General features: G+C 33.3%; 3 protein-coding genes across 6 annotated transcripts; 1 reads left to right on the forward strand and 2 right to left on the reverse strand.

Moving 5' to 3' along the window:
* Positions 1-3,284: 3,284 nt before the first annotated feature.
* LOC140866801 (U11/U12 small nuclear ribonucleoprotein 35 kDa protein) lies at positions 3,285-8,189 on the forward strand. The gene is made up of 8 exons (XM_073271853.1): positions 3,285-3,468; positions 3,572-3,669; positions 3,742-3,793; positions 4,046-4,116; positions 5,157-5,247; positions 5,316-5,391; positions 7,203-7,281; positions 7,611-8,189. Exons 1-8 carry the CDS (start codon positions 3,330-3,332, stop codon positions 7,923-7,925), a joined length of 921 nt encoding a protein of 306 aa, XP_073127954.1. The 5' UTR covers positions 3,285-3,329; the 3' UTR covers positions 7,926-8,189.
* A 113-nt stretch (positions 8,190-8,302) lies between these two features.
* LOC140866800 (glucose and ribitol dehydrogenase-like) lies at positions 8,303-9,806 on the reverse strand. The gene is made up of 3 exons (XM_073271852.1): positions 9,343-9,806; positions 8,850-9,226; positions 8,303-8,687 (listed from the first exon to the last, which is right to left on the reverse strand). Exons 1-3 carry the CDS (start codon positions 9,604-9,606, stop codon positions 8,303-8,305), a joined length of 1,026 nt encoding a protein of 341 aa, XP_073127953.1. The 5' UTR covers positions 9,607-9,806.
* A 2,367-nt stretch (positions 9,807-12,173) lies between these two features.
* On the reverse strand, positions 12,174-16,311 carry LOC140866799 (mevalonate kinase). Of its 4 annotated transcripts, XR_012144975.1 has the most exons (6): positions 16,107-16,311; positions 14,313-14,556; positions 13,971-14,224; positions 12,811-13,224; positions 12,330-12,514; positions 12,174-12,288 (listed from the first exon to the last, which is right to left on the reverse strand). XR_012144975.1 is itself a non-coding variant. In XM_073271849.1 (5 exons), the coding sequence occupies exons 1-5, from the start codon at positions 16,237-16,239 to the stop codon at positions 12,396-12,398; spliced, it is 1,164 nt and encodes a 387-aa protein (XP_073127950.1). In that variant the 5' UTR covers positions 16,240-16,311; the 3' UTR covers positions 12,174-12,395. The 4 variants fall into 4 exon arrangements, 3 of the variants coding, with proteins under 3 accessions (XP_073127950.1, XP_073127949.1, XP_073127952.1); XM_073271849.1 differs by having other exon boundaries at positions 12,174-12,514; XM_073271848.1 differs by lacking the exons at positions 12,174-12,288; positions 12,330-12,514 and having other exon boundaries at positions 12,521-13,224.
* Positions 16,312-19,644: the final 3,333 nt, after the last annotated feature.

Raw genomic sequence — 19,644 nt, forward strand, 5'->3', positions numbered from 1 at the left:
AATCCATTTCATAAATATATTCATAATAATTATGATCGGTGATCGTGACACACGAATTGCACATACATATATTCAATAAAGTTTTATAAAACTAAAAAATAACAGAAGAAAATTTATTATTTGGTGTAATTTTTATGGTTTTTTTTGGTTGAATAATTTGTAGATAGCTGAAAGAAAACAATTGGATAAGTGTTTGAATTTTTTTAAAAAAAAATAATTGTAAAAAAGATAAATTGAGGGAATATAAATTTTAAATTAATCAGTAATATATTTTTATATTTAATAAATAATTAATACTTATGTGCATGTGTTGCACGCGCCTGACGGTCTGTATTTTTTTTAAAAAAAATTGTAAAATTAAAAAAATACGAAAAAATAATTTTTCATTTATAATCACCAAAACACAACATATACATCAATTTTTTGGTTTAGTCTATGTCAGCACATAGGCACTGTCCATGTGCTGCATCCAAGGGCTCAATTTTTTTACATTTGAGATGTTAATGTGAACATCTCAAATGCAAAAAAATGTGGGCAGTTGGATCCCCATTCAGACACTGTCAGAATGAAGTAGCATAGACTAAACCAATTTGGAGGCAAATGACATTTTTTTTTTTGAAAAAAGACGTCAAAAATCATAAAATGAATATTATTTTGGTAAATAAAAAAACATACAAAAAGAAATTAATCATATAAAATGAATAATATGTCCAATAATTTTATATCAAAATCGGCAAACAAGAATCTCACGGAGTTTTAATGACTTTTAGTGACTTTTTAAAATGATACACTTTTGTGGAGTTGATGGATTTTTATTAACTTTTATAGAATCTCACGGATTTATAAATAGATTTCCGTGGATTCTTTGTAGACTTTTGCAGGACTTTTATAGAGATTTGTAAACTTTTCATACAATTACATTAATTTCTATATTTAATATATCTTATTATTTTTATTTTTTTCTTTGAAATAATAATTATTTGACATAAATAATAATTTTATTTGAAATATATTTTTAATTTATTGATGAAATGGATTTCATTTATTTAAAATGTGTATATATATATATATATATTAATGAAACAAAAATATAAACTAAAAACTTTGCGATTCTGTAAAGTTATTTTTTAAAAAAAAAACATATGATAACTTATAAATTATTTTATCAATTATATCATAAAAATTTATTTGTAAATTTTTATTTTTTATCATGTTTGTTATCCGCTATTCAAATATTTGAATTAAATCATATTATAATTTTTTGAATCATATATTATTATCAGTAAATATTAAAATTATTGGTATAAACCATAAATTAAAAAGCACAAAATATTTCGAAAATTTCAAATTTTTAAATAATATTTTTTATTTTGATTTTAGGAAAAGAACGAATATATATATATATATATTAATTTATTTTGAATATGAGAGAAAGTGTGATAGAGAGGAGTGAGATAGTGAGGGGCGAGGAAATGTGAGAACAAGATGAAAATTAGAAATCCATCCAAATCTTTGAGTTAGATCAAAGACTTTTTTTTACAAAATATAGTTGTACCTTAAGGATTAATGTTTGTATGTCTATGATTTTCATAGAGTTATTAAAGTTCATTGACATTTTGAATAACACTTAGGGGGTGTATTCAATCCGGAGAATTAATGACTTTTATGGATTTTAAAAGTCTAGTGGTATTCAATCATGACTTTTATAAACTCTATAGAAGTTTTGTGGCATTCAAAATAATTTTTTTTAGAGTTTTAAAAGTCAAGTGATATTCAACCTTGACTTTTAAAAACTCTATAAAAGTCTAGTGTTATTCAAAATGTCAATGAACTTTTAATAACTCCATGAAAATCATGGACATACAAACATTAATGCTTAATGTACAACTATATTTTGTAAAAAAATGTCTTTGGTCTAACCCAAAGATTTGGATGTATTTCTTAAACTTATAAAACCCATCATTTATATTTTTTTCTCACATTTTCTCACTCTTCACTATCTCACCCCTCTCTATCTCACTCTCTCCTATATATGTATTTTTTCCTTCTTCTCCAAAAATCAAAAGAAAAAATATTATTTAAAAATTTGAAAATTTTCAAATATTTTGCTCTTTTTAATATATGATTTATATCAATAATTATAATATTTAATGATAATAATATATGATTCAATAAATTATAATATGATTTAATTCAAATATTTGAATAGCGGATAACAGACATGATAAATAAATAAATAAATTTTTATGATATAATTGATAAAATAATTTATAAGTTATCATATGTTTTTTTAAAAAAATAATTTTACACAATCGCAAAGTTTTTAGTTTATAATTTTGTTACAATAATATATATATATATATATACATTTAAAATAAATGAAATCCATTTTCATCAATAAATTAAAAAAATATTTCAAATAAATTTAGGAAAAATTATTTTTTTGTCCTGTATGTTTATCATTTTGCGATTTCAGTCCTTTATATTTTCATATTTTAATTTTAGTCCGTTATTTTTATTTTTTTTGACAATTTTAGTCTTTTTTTTACGTGGCATCAATTCAATGCTGATGTGAGCTGACGTGTACAATGTCACATAAGCATTTTTGAATAAAAGAACCGAAATTGCCAAAAATAAAACATGCAGGACTAACTTAAATGTGAAAACATATAGGACCAAAATCGCAAACCGCTATCTTAATTTTTTCGGCAATTTTAATCATTTTCCGACGTGGCGCTGACGTGACACAAATTTAGTGCTGATGTGGAGCTGACATGTACAATGCCACGTAAGCATTTTTGAATAAAAAGGACCGAAATTGCCAAAAATAAAACATGAATGACTAAAACTGAAACGTGAAAATATAGAGAACTAAAATCGCAAAGTGTAAAACATACATGACTAAATTTGCAATTTTTCCATAAAGTTATTATTTATGTAAAACAATTATTACTTCAAAGAAAAAAAAAAGATATATTTAAGATACAAATTCATATAATTGTATGAAAAGTTTACAAATTTCTATAAAAATCCTGCAAAAGTCTACAAAGAATCCATGAAAATCTGTTTATAAATCCGTGAGATTCTATAAAAGTCAATAAAAATCCATCAACTCCACAAAAGTCTATCATTTTAAAAAATCACTAAAAGTCATTAAAACTCTGGATTGAATACACCTAACTTATACTTTTGTAGAGTTTTTAAAAGTCAGGTTGAATACCACTTACTTTTAAAACTCTAAAAAAGTCTATTTCGAATACCTACTTACTATAAAAGTCAACAAGAAGTTCAATTCCTCTAAAAAAATTAAATTAAATTTTGTTGTGAAAATGGGTAGCAGCAGCGTAAATTCAGTGTTCTACGCCGGCTCGTACCACGCAATCCAAGCCGGAAGCATCGACGGAACCGACACTCTTCCACACGACAACGGCGTTTACAGAGCTCTTCTCTGTTCCAATGCCGCCCTTTGTAATTTTTGCTGCCTGCTACTATTTGTCAATCGATTATCGCTCATGCTTCAAAATTCAAATTCAATTCATGATTTTTTTTAATCCTGCTCTTATTTTTGCAGACGATCCGTTTGGAGACCCTAAAGTTATCGGAGACCCTTATTGCACTCTCTTCGTCGGTCGTCTCTCCCATCTCACCACTGAAGATACTCTTCGAAAGGTTTTTCTTTCGAAATAAATTTAATCATTGTTGTTATGTTCTGCTAGGAATTATTTTTGTTTACTGTTTCAGGCTATGGATGCCTATGGGAGGATCAAGAACTTGCGCTTGGTCAGGCATATAGGTATATTTTAATTTCCTCCAGTTCCTTTGCTTCAAAGGGATTAGTGAATTACTGGGTTGAGCTTAATCTAACAGCGAAATGGGTTTGGATCATATTTAAAGAAATTTCATGTTGCCATTTCAAGCTAGTCACTAGAACTTCCCCCTTCCTTAGATTTTGGTGACACAGGAATTGTTTGAAAGAATTTCAAATATGCATTCTTATTTCCTTTTTACCTCAAGGATCAACCTTACCTTAGTTATTTGTTTGCAGTGACTGGTGCCTCATGTGGTTATGCGTTTGTTGAGTTTGAAACAGAGAAGGAGATGCGTCAAGCATACAAGGTTATGCATATTGGCCATGATTGTTAGCTGTAAATTTGCTTCTTATCCAAATTTTGTGCGTCATACAAGTGCGCCAAGTTGTTGAGTCGAGAAGAAAGCTCTGTAAACCAACTACATTGATTTTTACTAAAGAGAAAAATATGTTTTTCGAGTTCCTTGAAAATTGGTTTAAAAAAGGAAGGTCGCTTTCGGGGTGAATGGTGAACCAAAAGGAAATTCATAGGAATTTAACTACAGATGGGTAAAGCACCATAACAATAGCTAATAGATTAAAGTCCATATGGTCTAGAAACAAGATTCGATTATTGTACAAAGGTAGCTTCTCTGAGAAACTTTGTTTCAATTAATAACAAAGATTCTTCATATTATCATATACTATTAGAGAGTGAGAAAAGTAAGGAACATATATGTCAAACAATAATGGTCATATGCTCCTGGAAATCTAAATTTGACAAGAAAATGATTATTGAATCCCAAATAAAGATAACATAAACTCCACTTTGGCGTTTCATTTGTGGAAAAGCAACCCATTATACACTATGGGTAGTTTTTATCCATAAAGAAAATGACCTTCGACTCGAACCATGCATTTACTCGATGTTCACTCTTCTAAAAATTGAAATTTTATTGCCAGTGGTTCAACAAGATTTTCCCCCAAAACGCTGATATGTTGTTTGTCAAAAAAAAATTCAGACCTCTGCTGACCCTTCCCAATGATACGAGGCTCCCGGAGCTGAAATATCTTCCTTATCCAGTTTATGAATTTATGGGCATGATACTCTGTCACATCCTCAGACAACAAATGATGATACACCAGTTGTGTACCAATACTCACAAAGAATGGAAACTCCTTTGTTTTTCTGAGTTATGGCATCTTCCCAGATTTTGAAAACCAGTGTTGCTGGATTGTGTCAATATGTGGAAATTTGTTGTTACATGTGATACATTCTTAATACTCACTGAAATCTGCAGCAACCATGTTTTGTTCTTCACTCTACCTTGAGTCTCACTGATGATTATGCGTTCTTGGAAAATTTCAGGATGCTCATCATACGATTATTGACGATTCTGAAATCTTAGTTGATTACAACAGGCAGCATTTGATGCCTGGTTGGATTCCAAGAAGATTAGGTGAGTCAAAAGTTTTCTTTCGCGATGTTTTTGTACTCAGGGACTGAAAGTTACATCATATTTGATAGGAGGTGGTCTTGGCGGCAAGAAAGAATCAGGACAACTTCGTTTTGGGGGACGAGAAAGACCATTCCGTGCTCCACTGTATGTCCATCTTTCCTTGTGTACTAGCAAATGTTTAATGATTTTATCTTTTTATCCTGGTATGAATTTTATGTTTGAATTTTATGTTTGATACGGACAAGAAAAGCAACTACCTGAATTAGCGGGAATCGGGTGGTCTACCAAATCAGGGGATCAAATACTTGAATGATCTCTTGCTCCAACGGGTCAGCTAACATATCGAAAAATCCAATAATTGATCTCCTCTGGACTGTCACCTACTTCACGAACAGACGTTAGAATCGCTGGGATTACCCCCGAAAACCCCGATCACCTCCAAAATATAGTAAAAAAGAGAGAGCTTTTGGAATTAAAAGTCACTTACCCAAATGGAGAGAGTATCAAGTATTTATAGACAAATTAAGATGGATTTAAAATGCAAAAAGGCCCTTTTTGGGTTATATATTACCAACTTGCCGTCTTTAAGGGATAAATATTATTAATTGGTTATTTATTTACTTTTTTGGATTAATTTTGGTGGAATTAATCAATTAAATACGATACTCACCAAAATTAATCAATTAAAATTTTAATTATCCGATTGTTTAAAATACGATACTCACCGGTGTCTTAACAAAAACTTGAATTCTAGTTCTCCATAATATTTCCTCTTTGTTTGTCAAATTGTGGTAAGACAAATTGTTTAAAGAAACCGCAGCAGTGTTTATCAGTTACGGATGGGAATCACCCTCATTTTCTCGGTCATAAATGTGGGAGGTTGAGTAAGAGTCATATCATAAAATAAGAGAAGAATTTTTCGGAGAGATTGGAGTTAGGGAGTGTTAACATGGATTTGTGAGTGTGCATGTAGCGTTGACACTAGACAGAACTAACCAACTGGAGGGATGAATTGGTATGCATTAATGGTGATAATGAGGTTTGTTTACTGTCCAAAGCCAATTAACCAATGGAGATGGCGGGAGAGGAAGAATACTGTAGTTTGTTTCTAGTTCTTGCAAAATTCAGTAATGTTATTGTTTCATCATTTGTTATATAGTTTAAACCATTGAGGCAAAGCACTTGACTGGACAATTGAAGGTAATTGAAGATTATTGAAATACGTCTTAGCAGAATCCCGGGTTTTTTGAAAGATAACAAGATTGTTCCACTTGATGAGGATTGTGTATCAGATAGAAAACCACTAATTTTGGATGATTTAAAGCAGTACTTCTACTGCGTGCTAGTTGCGGTGAACTGTAAATTCTTAGCTAGAATTATATTCTTGTTATGCTCCCTAGCATTGTTATAGGAGCCACCATCGTAATTTTGAGTGACTGTAAATGCTTAGTTGTTTTTCTTTTTGTGTGGAAAGCAACATTTAGCTTTTGAGTTCTGCTGAAAAGGGTTTTTTAGCTAATGATATGTTGGGGTTTGAAGGAATTGACTATGTGAGAATGTGTTGAAATGAACTTGGTAATATTCCTCGAGACAAAAAAACATTCTTTTCTTATATGATTTAGAACCTCACGCATGCAAATTCAGTTTGATTTTGTGGCCTGTCAAAGTTATTTTCGTACAATAAAGATGGAAAGAATATTATTGGAACATGAAGCCTGAAATGGATCCCAAATTATTAGTTTCATCTCAATTTTTTCGACTTTCGAATTGTTTAGTTCCTTTTCTAGTTGATTCAGTTAGTCGACGATCTGTGCACGACTCTTGTCCTACCTATAGTTGTATGCTTTCTAAAGGGAAATATCTCAAGCATACACCTCCCCAAATCCATCTCCGCAAATACTTTACAGTGATGTTTTCCGAGCTCAGAGCTCTTATGTGTTTTGTTGCATGTTTAGGAGACAAATTCCTTGGGATGATTTAAGGAGGCTTGGAATACCACCTCCTCCTGAAGGAAGGTACATGTCGCGCTTTCAGGTAAGGGTACCATTGGATCATTAAGCATGCTGACTATTGAATGAAATATATTTGAAGTTTTGAACGATATCACCAGCTTGCTTAGACTGAGCTTTGGATAGATTCATCTGTTCCAGTTAGGATTAAAACCCAATAAAGCATTGTACTTGATGTTCTCTGAGAAATTTTTAAAAATATCGAAAATCCTTGAGTAGGTACTTCACAATTTGATTAGTTTCATATCTTGTTCGATGACAAACTTGTTAACTTGACACTTGCTGGCCCTTCTGGCAGCAAACAATGTTACAATTTCGAAATGTAAGACGGTCGATATTCTAATTTTTAATTAGGACCCATCGCCACCGCGAAGGAAAAGAGGCGGCGCTGAAATGGATGACACTCGGGAGCACAGGACACGGAGGACACCTTCTCATCAGGTCGAGAAGTTGTCTAGTCCTCAGCATTCATTTAGCGAAGATCGCATCCACAAGGAGCACAGTCGAGTTAGACATTCTTATCGGGAGAAGAAGAGGTTGTCTAGTTCTGATGCCTCGTCTATAGAAAGGAGTTATACTGGCAAGGAGGAACGACCTCGTACACAAACCCGCCATTTGCATCGATATGATAGGTGGACTCCTAGCAGAGATGACCAGTACGGCGATTAGGTTAGAGCTGCATAGTGACCCTTTTCCGGGATCTCTGTTATTGGATTGCAGTTGGCTAATATTTTTGTAATAGTTCAGCTGCATTATCCAAGATCCACACATAAGCACGTCTCGTTAGAAAAGTTTCTAGACACCAGTTATGTTGTAGTTATAGTGTCTCCTTGACTCTTTCAATAGAGTGCGACGAAGGTTTACATTGGTGGGCTGTTGGTAACACAAACACCATGAAAATATAAAGTATATCTTCTCTCATGTAACAGAATACACATGGTCACAGCCAGCAGCTGCATAAAGTGAACATCACAGAAAACTCCCACAATAACTACTATATTGTTACCGTTATTCATCTATACACATATGAGCAATAGCTATCTAACTCAACCATTCACAATTGTGCCGCCGTTGGGGTGCAGGACCTGTCCGGTCATGTACGACGAGTCCACATTCGAGGCCAGGAACAAATACGACGGCGCGAGCTCGTACGGCTGGCCCGCCCTTTTCATGGGCACCTCAGACTTTCCTAGCTCAGCATTTTCCTCTTCACTTAGAGCTGCTACGTTCACGGGCGTCCATGTAGGCCCCGGCGACACGCCGTTCACCCGAATCCCCTTGTCCAACAACTGGTTCGCCAGGCCTCGAGTGAATGCTATGGTCGCCCCTTTCGCGGCCGTGTAATCCAATAACTTTGGGGTGCCTATGTAGGCTGTTAGTGATAAGGTGTTGATGATGGCGCTTCCTTTCTTCATATGCTTCAGACTATGCCTACAAAACATCACATGAAAAATGTCCATATGTTATGAATTCATTAACCACGACTATGTATGTTTTGTGTCTCACCAGAGTTTCACCGGATTGTTTCGGGTTATGTAGAAGAAAATGCTGCCATGATATGGAAATTTATCAAAATTTTGAGAATTACTGTACCTGGTCATGAAGAAGTAGGAGAAGATATCAGTCCTAAACACTCTTATAATCCTTTCTTCATCAATATCTTCAACAGAACTGGCTAAGTGTTGCTCCGCCGCATTGTTCACGAGTATGTCGATTCGGCCGAATTTTTTCACGATCTCCTCCACCACTTTCTTGCAGTTTTCGTCGTAACCCAAATCCGTGGGTATAGCGATGGGGTCTTTGGCATCTGGGTGCTTGGCTTCCTTCAGTATGTTAATTGTGTCCTCTGCGTCTTTGTCTTCTTGACCTTTCACGTACGTGAATGCAATGGTGGCGCCCTCTAAGGCAAACAGGTGACTCACAGCTCGCCCGATGCCCGAATCACCACCGGTCACCACCGCAATTTTACCCTGCAACACATCGCAATGAAATTATGAACTTGTACCTAACTCAACCATGAATACGAACGACTCTCAAGGATAATATCCCACCGACGTGGGATCTATATCTTTGTGCATATACTTACAAGAAGCTTGTTGGATGGCTTGTAATCATCGGAGATTGATTTGGGAATGGGGTCCATCAAGTACTGCTTCCCAGGCTGAGTATCTTGCTTCTGGGGCGGCTGCCCGATCCCAGTCGACGACGCCATTGATCTAACACAAGAACGATGTTGAATCGGAGGACGAGTAGCTTTAGCCGGTAAACGTGGGATGTAACAAGGGAAAGAAGTGGGATTCAAGAAAGCTTTGGTTGCCAAAACTTTGGAACTTGGTATGAAACGAGACATGAATTAGATGTGTTATATATAGAGAAAGAAATATGTGTTTGAAGTAAGCAAAACTTCAATGGGGTACTTTGCATTAATCAATTTGTGTAGGTTGACTGGAAATGGGATAAATTGGGCAAATGGGCAACGGGCATTGTATAAAATGAGAGGGGGAAGGGGATACGTGTTGATGGAAAAATGAAACAAGCTGAGTTTAGGACACATGTACGTACGACAGTGGGAGTACATTTGGATCCATGCAGCTGGTTACATATGTGTGTGTTATATACGTATGTTACGTTTTGTGAAATGACAACATTAATAATGTATATTTGGAAATAGTTAAACTTAACAAATTTGAAAGTATTATTAAAATATATTTTTTTGGATACCGGTCTCATTTTTTGTTTGAATAGAACACATTTCATTTCTCGAAGCACCTGTTAGCTTTTGCAAGTTTGTCTAAATTGTATTTATTTGAATGTGCCAAGTTTATCTTCAAATAATCATAAACGATTTTCGTATTTTTATTTATCGAATTCCCAAATAAATTTCATGTTTTTACATACATACACTGATATACATGCATATATATATATGTGTGTATATGCCTGCGTGTGATCTAAATAGTTTTTTTAATAGATGATTGAAACATGTATTTATTCAAATATCCCTATAAATTTTACCATATATATATACACCATCTCAAAACTATATATATATATATTATATATGTGTGTGTATTAATAAGAACCCAGGAAAGTCAATTAAGGGAACGAAAATGATTTTTTATTGGATGAAAGGATGGACATTGATAAATTATTTAGAAAATGAATTATTATTGCAAATTTGAAAAAAAAAATATATATATATATATATATATATATAGATAAGCAAAAATTGAGAAATGGCCCTTAGAATTGGCATTCCCGTTGGCTTCATCTCTATATATATGTATATATAAAGACACGCACACACGAGTAAATTGAAACTTGAATGCCAACTAGGTGAAAAATGTTCAATTTCACTGTGTTCACTTTACATTTCTTTTGATCGCGGCACGCACGCAGATGAAAGATTTTATGTGAAATTTCCTGAAAAAGAATTTTTAGTTCAATACGTGTTTATTTTTGTATTTTAATCCACAAATATTTAAATAATAACATGGTTATTACAAAGTAACGAACTTAATTGTTTAGCCAAATAAATTATTTAAATTAATCAAGTGCAAAATTCAGTATATTGACATAGATACAAATTTATAAATTGATATTTAGTGGGATAAAATAATTGTTTGTTAATAAAATTTCAAGGAACATTATGAATATTCTTTTTGAGAGTAAAATTTGGAATGACTGGTTCGAGATTTTTAATTTTGTCTTTGCTGCAAAAATTACATTATTTTTAAAACTAAACTTGTACTAAAATAGAGATATGAGCAAGGGTATCTCAGTCAATGTAATGTTTCAGATTCGAAAACTGTTCTCACTATATAAACATGGTTCTTTCCGGCGAAACTTGACAGGAACCACTCCTTGTCCTTACAACATCTTGACACCGACAATCACTTCCTGTCTCTTTTCAACCCCGGACGTCACACTCAAGTTCACACCTCTATAATGGGGAAACAATAGTGAATTTGATACCTACATTTTTCAGGGCACAAGACCAGTCTATTATGAACTTTGCCAGTACTTGTACATACATTTTGGGTTTTTGCTGTTCTAGTTCGTTAGGCTCTAGCCTGAAAATCATTGAGCGCTACTGCGCTAGTGAGGAAAGCACTCGACCATATCAATAAACCTCTGATTGAATACGGTGAGCCTGCTTTTCAGTGGCGGCTGCTATAGGAGGTTCGATCCCATAAGGAGCGATTTTCGGTACTCGCACACATCTGTCTGGTAATTTACTCGCTGAATGCTGGATATCATGTTGATTGCTATAGAATTCATTTTTTTGGCTGTCCTGGAAAGAAGCATAGTTATGACAGAGCAACAGACACTCACATCTTGCTCGAAGCTTAAGCCCATTCGCGTTTTCGCCCCAGCAATATTTGTTGGACATGTTCCTTTTTCTCATGATAGAGACACTTTTGGTTCTATCAATAAGTGTATTACACAGAACGTCACTTTAGCCCCTCCCCTTTCGTACTTCCAATGATGTATATCGATAGTGATGTACCTAGTCCACCTGCTACACTGGAGGGATCTTTGGGGCAAAAAAAAATGAAAAAAGAAAAATTGCAAGCACTCGATCTTACCTTATAAATGGCTAGAGATGGAGAGGCAGAAGAGAGTCTATTATTGCATAAAATATTAAATCTTTTTTGTCGCAAGAAGTTGCTGAGGGTGTGTAGTTAATATTTTCAGGAGACGCGAGAAAGATATTAACCATGCATCAGCTATAATAACAACGAGAATAGTCAGTTCGCTCTAAAATGCATAGATTATAGCAAACTGAACATATCCTTCAAGAAAGTTGAACTGCATGACGTAAACTTTAAAATGCAGCTACAAAATGATAAGAGAAAAGAAACGACACACCGGGTAGTTCATTTTCAAATTTAGAATGTAACAAAATGGGGACAATGAAGAGGCACAAGATTTCATAGTTTTCTCGAGTGAAGGGGAATATGATATCCCCAAGTCCAAAAAAGAAGTTTAACATCGATGAAAACAACAATAGGTAAAAGAAAAACAAATCCTACTGAAATCGAGACTAACAGAACCAGGGAAACACAGCACACATCTGCATGTACTTATTCGACATTACACATACAAATCTTACAGCGTAGGTGTTGCCTACTAAGGTCAGGAAGAACCGGTAAAACTGATTTCCATGCCCCGTCCACCAATCCCTGCGATCAGACATTGGAACCCACTGGATTCTAAATCTGCAATCACTTTATCAACCACTGATCCTGACAATACTGGGTTATGCAGTCAAGGAAAACTTCAGAGAACCAGACATCATAAATTAATAATATATATAGATACATATATACATATGTGCGTGTGTGTATTTATATAAAGCTAATACTTAAGCACATAGCCAGTGGTGAAGCCAGAGAGGGGCAGGTGGGGGCGAACCATCCCGTTTTCCTTGAAAATTTCTGACGGACATTTACATTTTTATAAAATAAAATATATACATTTAAAACTTCAGCCTCTGCCACTGGATAAGATAGGAGTAAAGGAAAGAACCAGCAGAATAAACGTCGGATACAGGCTGGCAGTAATGTCAAAACACAGCCTCCACCACCAGCTCCAGTTAGTTTTGAAGGAAGTTTATATTTTAACGTTGTTCGAAGCACATTTTCTATAGACGCATGGCTGACCCCCATGCACAGGAGTAGTCCTTGATTCATTTCCATTAGCTCTCCTAGTCTTTCCTCTTTCTCAGTTATGGCAAGATCATCAGAAACAGGTGTTTGGATAATTGTAGCCAGCTCATTGCTAATGGAATCAACAGCATTAAATACAGCAGTCATAGCATTAGAATGCCTCATTGTCCTTTCCGAGACACCAGCTACCAAAACTTTCGTATTTCTCCCGACTTTCGTATTTGTTATGAGCATTTTAAGAGGCATATTGGTCTTGATGCATGTCAGCTCACCAGATCTAAATTTGATCATGTTGCCTGATAAATAGAAGTGTCATTGGTTAAACAGTCATCAAAGTGTTCATTGATTTGAGAATCGTTGAGACAAAACATAGCAAGATCTTTGTATTATTCAACAATTTAATCAGGCACGATCGTTTGGTTATGTGCTTAAAATATCCACCTAGACCTGCGGAGTAGTCCACAGAAAACATTTGTTGTGAATGACATCTTGATATGTGTGGGAGGTACTTCCAAGCACAATCTACCGATCTTCAGATGAGGTTGGAACATCGAGTTTATGAAGCCCCTATGATTATTCTTTAGAAGACACCTTATACATCTAAAAAAAAGTCCATTTACGCACAGATAAAAACTTGTTAAATTATTTTCAAAAAATAAAAAATAAAAAATTTGTTAAATTGTTTTCTAAAGTTATATGCAATTTATTGCTTTGCTTATGTTCGAATTAAACATAAGCATTCTCAGAATGTGTAATTCGAGGAAATGTAATTGGAAATGTTTTCTAAAGTCCACAAAGATGAACATCATACAGTTCGATTATGAAATTGAACATCCTGATAACTCCTTTAGGAAATGCAATCGGATTTAATATTTGAAATTAGGCACAAGTCATTCTCAATTTCCCATGGGAATCAAAACCTATTGGAGTTTCTTATTTTACCAGATCTTCCTATTTTCCTCTTTTTTAATTCTTAAAGAATGAGTATGATGAAGCAAGATGAGAGGGATAAAAGACTAAAAAAACAAGAACGTAAACTTACCATAGGTGCTGACTGTGTTATCTATCCCGGATGGCTTGCCATGGATGATCTTTTCACCTTCAAAAGCCCATTTATTTACCAGTTCCAGCTCATCCTCCCCGAACATTTGCCAGCCTTGATGGCTAAAATCCAATTTTACAGAATCGGATAGAGCGAGGAGCGCAGCTGAGAAGGCTACGCACAAGGCAGCAGACGAACCCAAGCCAGCACCCAATGGCAATTCAGAAGTGACAACTACTTTAGCAGGTTTACAACTGATGAAGACAAAAAATGAAACTAAATTATAGCAGTTTGTGCTTAAAAGGAAATTCACAAACCAGCAAAAAAGTTTAAATTACACACCCATGAATTGAAGTGTACAGCCAAATAAAAGCAGAAACACCCGAAGTTAGTCCAGAATGTTCTTCTGGGATATTTTGTTCTTCAACTAACAGAGCAACTGCTTTTGCAGCCTCTAGTGAACATGACGAGGGAGAGGAGATGGCATGACTACCTAGTTCAGGCAGAGCTTCTTTAATTCTTCCAACAGGCCAAGAAAACTCCAAGTCCATATCCTTAAGTTGGATTTTAAGTGCATCATCATTATCTATTCAAAAGCAATCGATAACTGGGTGTTAAAATAACAGATATGATTATCAAACAAATTACAGAATCAAGTATGAAAACAAGGACTGCTGATTTAATGCACAGTTCAAGTCATGTTCTGCTATTGATAGTACTCCCGTCAGAGTTATAACATATTATTTGCAGGAGCTAACTCTTTGTGCATAAAAGTTTGTTAAGGAACAAAGAAGGAAACATGTGATCTTTCTGGCGTCAAGGACCTTAGAACTACATGGACAAATTGATTTCCATCAATCCTCCATATCATTTCAATTGAATCTGGAGTTCAACAAGATCACATCAGCACCTTTAATTCAACAGATTGATTTAACATTGGAATATGAATTGGAATTGGAAGAAGAATCATAATAGATGTCATGTAACCATGACAATTCTTCATCTCAAAGCTCAAAAAACTTTGGAAATATATGTTCAATCATGAAGTGCCATCATACCAATGTCTGACATTTTCTCCACAATTTCATTCAACACTAAGAAACTCAAGTACCAGATTGAGCAGAGGAAGTGACCGTGTTTTATTAGACAATCAGGAAAACTAACAATTTTCAGTTGATGTACGTTTGTCCATAGAATGTAACTTCTAATTGTTTCACATGAACATAGTTAATTTATGCTTTCACTTTTACAATTATTATTTGTTCAACTGACACAACTAGTTGTACTCCACAAAAAGAATGTTTAGGCCAGTGATTTACACAAATTCAAGTAGGAAAGACTCAGTTTTTAACTAACATCGTACATGAAGTTTCAAGCACAAAACTAAGTTCAAATATAAAGTGTTATATCTCATGTCTTGCACCGATTTAAATCAACTTTAAATTTTTATTTTTTGCCATTTCAATTTCAGTAGTCAATCTCACAGTGCCATGTGGAGCATCAAAATTTGTACATCCTTCTAAGTTAATTTGAACCTCTGCTGACAACGAGGAACCCTATCATTCATGTTCATTACAAAAATTCTACAAAGTACCATTCCCAACGGTAATCAAAGCCTCGTCACAGATTAAAATTCAAACTTATTCCCCACCTGCTAACAAGCTTCCCCGCAGCTCAAAATAGTGTGAGAATCATTTTAATTCATTTGACTTAGGGAATTCCAAGCTCTTCCCATTTAATGAAGTAACCAAAAATAAAAAGACGAATCTTGCAAGTAAATCTCAAGTAATGAAGTGTGGAAATATAATGATTAAGTAAACTGTTTAATCAAAAGTTCCATACAATCATTTTCCCAGCAATCAGAAGAAAGAATTAGGATACTCCCAAAATGAATCCGATCACTAACGAAAAAAACAAATCATGCCCATGCTTGATTTTGCTCAAAAAAACGATTAAAATGCATGCAAAACATCAACAAAGAGCAAATGGAACTAAGATTCTGAGATTCATGTAAGCCCTATTGCCGAGTAGTTTAGGAGCGGAAATCAAAATCCCTGCCAAACAGCAAAACATTCGGTGTGATTTCCTCGAAGTTGCCATATCTCTAACATTGTCAGAAAGGGAGCAATTGAGTACCAAAGGGAGTCGGGAAACGAAGAGAGACGTAAGTGTAGAGATCAATGGCGGCCGCCACGGCGGTGGATCCGTGAACCACCGCATGTTCGCCGGCCAATATGATTTTTCCGGGGGCTCTGGCTCTGACTTCCATCGCCTTTTTTCTATTTCTTTTTTTTTTTATTGGGAATCTAATTCAAACAATTTACACGTTAATTTCTTCGAGTGCCGGTGGCGGAGAATTTTATGTACACATGCATATGTATATAATATTTTTTTTTATAACCATGTGACAGCAAATCAAGTGCACTTGCTAAATCTCACAGTTAATTTAGACTTGTTTTTTATCCTTAAAAATAAGTTATTATAAATTTTTTTAAAAAAATAATTAATTTTTCATAACAAAATAAGAATTATCACTTATTTTTAAAAATTACAAATACTACATTATATGTTTTATAATTTTGAAATCAATTTTTGTATAACTACAATATATATGACCTCGGTACGCACTCAGTCAATTTCAAGATTACCGTTTGTATTACCATGTGAATCAGATAAACTACGACACAAAGAATAAAAATGTAATGAAATAAAATAAAATAAAAGTGAAATCAATTTTGATCAAATACATCAATCAATATCTACCACTTATTATTTTGATCAAATACATCAATCAATATCTACCACATATTGATTTCACTTTTATTTTATTTCATTACATTTTTATTCATATTTGTGATTGTGTGCATCTACAATTAGTGAAAACAAGTGGACTAAAACAAATTTTTCATTACATTTGTATCTAATTATTACAATAGATCATATAAGTAAACTAATTTTTTTAAAAAAAATTATTTGAAATGATTAAATTTTGATATATTCGATAATTATTTAAAAAAAGATATATTCGATTAATAATTTATATCCTAATATAATAAAATAGTAAGATATTGAATTCGAGCAAAACAAATATGGCTGTGTGAATATTATTAGAACTTTTTGAAAACATATAGTCAATCAACGGACCCAACCAACTAAAATTTCATTCTTCTAAAAACAAGTTTTTCATGGGAAATGTGGAAATAAAAAAAAATACTAAAAGTTTACTTTGTGTAAGCGTTGAACATCGAATAACGTTCTTGAAAACCGTGCTACCTAACTCCTATCTCTATGTTGGTTCCTTCTTAGATCAACGACTAATTTTTAATGCACGCCTGAACATTTCATGTGTACAATAATGAATCGTTGGATATTGAACACTTCCCAACTCTCAATGAAATAGCATCGACAAGACCTTCTTTCACACACCTATGCATATACATCATGGACGAACCTATATGAAGGGGTAAGACTATGCTCCACCAGGTGTGTGGAGCACAACCCTTGGATCAGGGAGGCCCACATAAAATCATATGGATGCCACATGATTTTATGTGGGCCCTTGCATGATCCAAGGGTTTTGCTGCATTTGGAGTTCTTTTCCAGGTGCAGCATAGTATTAACCTATATGAAGGGTTGGGCTGGGCTCCAGCCCGATGCCAAACCTGAGTTTTTGAGGCTTGAAGCGAGCGTAAAAAAATTGGTGTCCTTCAAGAACGTAACTAGGATTTTTCTTTAGAGGGGGCTAAATTTTAGGTACAAAAAAATTATAGGCATTGAATATTCTAATCTATTATATATATATATATATATATATATAATTTTGTTCCCCTGCACATCAGTGTGCAGAAATTTTGTGTGCACCCTGTGATGTTCGCGTGAACATCTCAAATATTCACGCGAACATCTGATTTTTTTTTAGATGTTCGCGCAAACATCCCGCGGTGCCCACAAAATCTCTGCACACTGGTGTGCAGTGGATCATGACTATATATATATATATATATATATATATATATATATATTTATATAATCTAATTAACTCTCTAAATTTATATATCATTTATTTTTTCATAATTTTTTTAATTTTATTAAATATCAATATCATAATAATGATATAAAAATCTAACTTTTATTATATTAGCTCCCCTAAACTTAATAGAGAATATTATATTATATCATTACACAATTTTTTTTTAAAAATAAAGCATTTTACATTTGAAATCTAATATACGGATGATACTTGTCTAATTTTTTTTAATTAATTATCTTTATAATATAATTTATTATTAGTATAATATAATTGAAATTTCTCAAACTCCATTTGAAAATTTAGTTAGTCCAAATCAAAGTTAAAATAGCCCAAAACAAAAAAAATATGTTTGATAGAACCCAAAACAAAAAATATTATTAGTCTATATCAAACATTAAAATAGCTCAAAATAAATTTTTTTTGAAAGAGCCCAAAAAGAAAAAAAAAATACATTATATTGAACCTTAAAAATATACACATAATATACACATATATATTAATATATGGGCTAAGGGTGGGGGCTAGACTAGGCTGAAGCCCAGTCCAGCCCCCACTGTTGGTCCGTCCCTGGTGCCCTTAAAGCTTAAAATTCATATATTTTTTTATCGATAAATATGATAGTATAAATAACATGAATTCTATAAATAAAATTAAAAATAAATAAAAATATTTAATAAACAAATACCAATAAAGCCAATATCATCCAAACAAAATGTGAAATTCATGTTTTGAACTAGTACATGTTCACTTGAATATTGCTTGTGTCTCAGTTTTGGAAGCGAAAATATGATTAATTTTGCATAAAAGTGTTCTCAAACAATACTTCTTTTCTTGATTAATATATAGTCAAATCATTTATCTTTCATATAACATAGTTGATCGGAGATGAGTTTCGCACAACTTCAACTTGAAAAAACCCTCTTTCGGTAAATAAAACTTCTGATGGATCACAAAAATTATGTAGTCAAGTGTTAGAAAATATCCTGAAATGAATCGATAAACAAATATCAAGTGATAGCGAGCTTGATCATCATAAAATGATGGGGATTTGATTTTTAGCTGGAACTTACTAGATAGATATTTTGAATTGATTATCGATTTTTGTTGAATATTTATGTGGATAAAAAGATAAATGAACAGTGATACTCCAAGTCTTAATCTCATGCTACTGGCAATTAATTATTATTCATGAGATGAGATCACGAATTAAATATATATCATAATAGTAATTTTTTAAAATTTTGGTGCCCCAAATTTTGGGGCCCGAAGCACTTGCCTCAAGATTAATATAACAAGTCCGGGCCTGCAATCCAGCCCAATCGAGCCCCGGCCCTATCCAATATCCATATATGTCATACATTTTATATTTTGAGTCTTTAGTTTAATATTAGTAGACTTTAGTGTTTTTTTTTTTTTTTACTTTCTCCCAATTGCTACCCATATAGACTATATATTTTATATTTTATGTCTTAATTTATATTAGTGGATTTTAGTTTTTTTTTCAAGCCAATATTCTTTAGTTTTCAAATTATTCATTTAAGTTACATTTTTTTTGGGTTTTATATTTTTAATTTGGATTTGTCTATGGTTATTAAAAAGTATGGATAAACTTCTACAATTTTATAATATTAAAATCTATAATTA

The sequence above is a fragment of the Henckelia pumila genome, chromosome 4 (assembly GCF_033568475.1).
Source record: "Henckelia pumila isolate YLH828 chromosome 4, ASM3356847v2, whole genome shotgun sequence".
NCBI lineage: Eukaryota > Viridiplantae > Streptophyta > Magnoliopsida > Lamiales > Gesneriaceae > Henckelia > Henckelia pumila.